This window comes from Kryptolebias marmoratus, linkage group LG22, assembly GCF_001649575.2.
Source record: "Kryptolebias marmoratus isolate JLee-2015 linkage group LG22, ASM164957v2, whole genome shotgun sequence".
NCBI classification, from domain to species: domain Eukaryota; kingdom Metazoa; phylum Chordata; class Actinopteri; order Cyprinodontiformes; family Rivulidae; genus Kryptolebias; species Kryptolebias marmoratus.
This window is the reverse complement of record NC_051451.1, coordinates 6,401,642-6,405,942: the sequence shown is the minus strand read 5'-3', so window position 1 is coordinate 6,405,942 and position 4,301 is coordinate 6,401,642. Positions and strand designations below refer to the sequence as shown.

The 4,301-nt window shown below is 36.8% G+C and overlaps 1 protein-coding gene across 6 annotated transcripts in view; it reads right to left on the bottom strand.

Moving 5' to 3' along the window:
* Window positions 1-4,301, bottom strand: part of ninl (ninein-like) — a 113,949-nt gene that overhangs the window by 51,723 nt on the left and 57,925 nt on the right. For all 6 annotated transcript variants that reach the window (XM_037973548.1, XM_037973553.1, XM_037973551.1 and 3 more), the window contains one exon: window positions 3,750-3,846. In XM_037973548.1, the coding sequence (XP_037829476.1) occupies window positions 3,750-3,846 (97 nt within the window). The remainder of the gene's footprint in view (window positions 1-3,749; window positions 3,847-4,301) is intronic.

The following is a 4,301-nucleotide window of genomic DNA, read 5'->3' as shown; positions in this document are numbered from 1 at the left end:
TGTTGCAGTATTGATGATCTTGTAGCGAAGGGTCCTCCCACTGTGTGTGGACTGAGTGCAGATGTGGCTGGTTTGGGATGACTGAAGGTGAATACACAGTGCACTCTGAATAACACAAAAATACAATCAACTCTACACTCATGTAAGCTCTGTTAGCATAACAGAAACTGTAAAGTGTCACTTAGCTTATTACATTTTAGGAAGGACATTTTTAATTCCACACTCTTGCACACATGCAACATCATAAATGTCAATAGTGCTGTTTTAGGGTGGCCTTTAAAATGTTCCTAAGCCCCATAAAATTATGTTATAATGTTATCAAAATATTGTGATTAGATTTTACTTTTTAATTCTTTAAAAGAAATCAGTTGGAACTAGGTTGCATTTAAGCTTTTTCATTTTAACTAGAGTTCAAATGTAGGTTTTCTTTCACCTGCATCTGTTTTAAATAAATGATAAATACATTGCCTCTAATAACTCAGCATATTCTTTCTCAACACAATCCCCAGGTCCCCAGGTCCCCCATGTTTTGTTTGAATGTTTTACCTGTATTTGGGAAGTGGATTGTTGAATTTTATCAGGTTGCTAAATAAAAAGCTATTCTCGGACAGTTAAATGAAGTCAAATATACTTCTGCTAGCATGCGACTGATGTAAATTACTAACCATTTTGTCTTTAAAATTTGGATTTGGCTGCCAATTAATTACTTTGTGATAAATAATTGAATTAATACCATACTAACATCCAGACTAACACTTCATGACACTTTTTACTGCTAGTAAAAACTAAAAACTAAAGATAAACTAAGATAAGAGCTAAGCATGACTAAAATGTGAAACGAGGACAAATCTCATTTACAATTTCACTTACCGGGAACAGATTCAGCCATTTTGTCGATGTTGCTGGAAGCTGTCTGGCTCACAGTGGTCTGGATGAGCCCTCTTCTTTTCTTTGGTGGGGGCCGGTCATAGCCCAGATAGAGCTCTGGTGTCGGGGTGTAGTTCTGTGGGCTTTTTATTGATAAAATGAAAGGAGCAAACAAAAACTGTCTTTGGGGGGTAAGTTTTAAAGCTGCCAGCCACGCTCGTTTTCGATCCTCCTTCCTCGGTATAGAGTGCAGTGCGTACGGCACTGGGCACAGACAGGCCTTTTGAAGTTGTTGATGTTCAAAACAGTACGTTTCTAGCTCGTTTTTCAGTTTTCTTGAGTTGTTGTGATAGCCAACAAGAGTACAAGTTGAACCCAAACTCATATTTGAACTGTTTAAGCCTCCTGTTACAGCACAAATGAACATAATTTTTTGTCTTTAGCTCTAGTGCCTCTCGCTTTAGGCAACCAGAAGTATAAAACCGGCAGGCGAAAGTAGTAGTTCAGCGCTGCAGATGCATCTAACCAACCAATAGGCTGACATTGTAGCCTGAAGACACCGCCCCTCATTATCATATTAAAGCAGAAACGAAGAGGGAAAAGGGTATGTGATAAATAAGAAAATAGGGAAATACTAAATTAATAAGGGGAATTGGAAAATGGGAAAATAATAAATTTTTCAGATAAATGTTAAATGAAAAATAGATACATAAAAATGGGAAAATAAAAAAGGGATACATGAGAAATGGATAAATGAAACGGAGAAAATGAAAAAGGGGTAAATGGATAAAGGGAAAAATGAAAAACGGATAAATGAAAAATAGATAAATGAAAAATAAATAAATGTATAAGGGGATAAATGAAAATCAGATAAATAAAAGATGGGTAAATGGATAAAAGTATAAATAAAAAATGGATAAATGAAAAATAGATAAATGAAAAATAAATGTATAAATGATTAAATATAAATGGGAATATAAAAATGCCAATTAATCATTTATGTATTTATTTCACTCATTTATTTATCATTTATTGATTTATTTTACCCATTTACTTATTTATTTAATTTTGGCTGGAATGGCTCTCCATAGTTAAACACCTTTGCTGCTGGCAGGTTTATTAATTTTGCGCTAAACCTAATTTCTGTGTATTGTTTGATTGTGAGTCAGGTTTTATGAGAATGTATTGTAATTTTAAAAACAAGGCATGATTGCGAGTGCTCATTTTTTATTAGGTAGTAAATAATTACCCTAAATAACAATAACTGACATTGAATCATCCATTTGTCATGTTGTTTTCACTGAATCAAGCTAATATTAAATCCTATCATATTGTGATTAAATACTGAACCGTATTGTGACTACAGGCTGAGTCATTTAGTGACTAAAGGCTAACAAAATCCTTCTGTTGTCAGGGCCGTAGCTACCATTGAGGACACCGAGGTCCGGACCTCAGTATTTTTCTGCTGTTTATATTATAAAAAAGTTAATCAAAACAATGCTTTTGAACGGCGCGGTTCTCTCCGTAGCTTCACCAGTTTACTGTAGGAGGCGCTGCAACTAACTGTGTGCAGCTGCAGCCAAACTCAATGTCTACGAAGAAGAGTGCAGCTTTGCATAACTTACTGCTAAAATAAAAACCAGAAGAAGAAGAGCACCATTTACGGTGAAACACAACAGAAGTAACTTGCTAAAAATATTCTCCTTCAATTCCACAAAGCTGAAGTTAGTTTCTGATTGCAGCTTCCGATTCGGAAAAAGACTACACCTTCAGCATCTTTAATCTACTCTAGTTAAAAAAAACTACAACACCTAGACACTTCAAACCTGAACCAGATTATTCTGCACTGATTGCAAAACATTTAAAACCAAGTATGTGATTTGTGAAACCTTCATCTAATTTGTGAAACCTCAATAAAGGGGGATTTTAGCACTTTTTTTTTTTTTTTTTACATCCGGACCACACTAGAACTGGTCCAGCTCCAAAACTACAACACCTCACTGGAGTTTGATAAAAACGTAAAATCTATGCTAAAATCTTGTGTTCTGAATGTGTTTGTGCAGCGGGAACAATCAACATTCATATAAACTAATTTATGTCATTTCAGTGAGTTATCATGGTTTTGTCCTGAGTCCTTTGTTGCTTAAGATGACATTGCGCCCCATGAATTTACAAACACACACAAAAACATGTCATATGAACATTGAAGTCACTTGTTTTAAATAAATGCTTCTATTTTAATTAAGTTTTGGTCTTCATTGTAACTGATGTGCAGGGGGATAATGAATGGTCGATCTCAGTATTTTTTAAAGTCTGGCTACGGCCCTGCCTGTTGTAGCCAGGTTTCTGTACGGTAAAATAAATCAATGATTAGTTAATAAATCATTACGTAACAGAGACTTAGAGGAGAGAGCTCTTATGTTCAATAATCCACATTTCCAATGGTTTTATTTTTCTGTTCAGATGAAGTAATTGCGTTTATTTTAATACGATTTTTTAAATCTATTTTTCTTGACCTGATTTTTGTTTTATTTAATTTGGGCTGTGGGCAAGCTGAGAGGTGTGTAAGACGACAACTCTGCTTCCTGGACTGGACCCTGGGTTGTCAATAATTTGGATGATGAACAAAATCAAATTCCTAGAAAGAAAAGCAGCTCCATCCAAAGCGGGATGGATGCCATCTTGTTACATCAGATCAGGTTTTCCCCCAAAATGCACTCCAATTATCTACGTAGCTCATATTGTTTTCAAGACACACCTGGACAGCCAGCGGTTCAACAACAACATGTAGCTAAATGAGTCACTGCTGGTCAGATTGAGGAGGATCTTTACAGATTGGCTCACACTGACTGTGAACCAACACCAGGACCCTCATGTCTCACCTGGCTCCAGGTAGCTGCTGCTGTCTTCTGAGGTGCTGAAGTCAAGAGACTGAGACAAAACGGTCACAAAGCCCTCCTTAAACTCCTCAAAGTTCACCTGGAGACAAACACACTGTGTAACAAATATATGTCAGAGTGAAAGAATATTTTTATTTTTATTATTTTCTATAAAATAGGTGCTGTGTGTTGATGTCTGTTACCCAGCTGTATGTGTGTGTGTTACCCAGCTGTATGTGTGTGTGTTACCCAGCTGTATGTGTGTGTGTTACCCAGCTGTATGTGTGTGTATTTTACCCAGTTGTAAGTGTGTGTTTTACCCAGCTGTAAGTGTGTGTTACCCAGCTGTGTGTGTGTGTTACCCAGCTGTAAGTGTGTGTGTTACCCAGCTGTAAGTGTGTGTGTTACCCAGCTGTGTGTGTTACCCAGCTGTAAGTGTGTGTTACCGAGCTGTAAGTGTGTGTTACCCAGCTGTAAGTGTGTGTTACCCAGCTGTAAGTGTGTGTTACCCAGCTGTATGTGTGTCTTACCCAGCTGTGTGTGTTACCCAGCTGT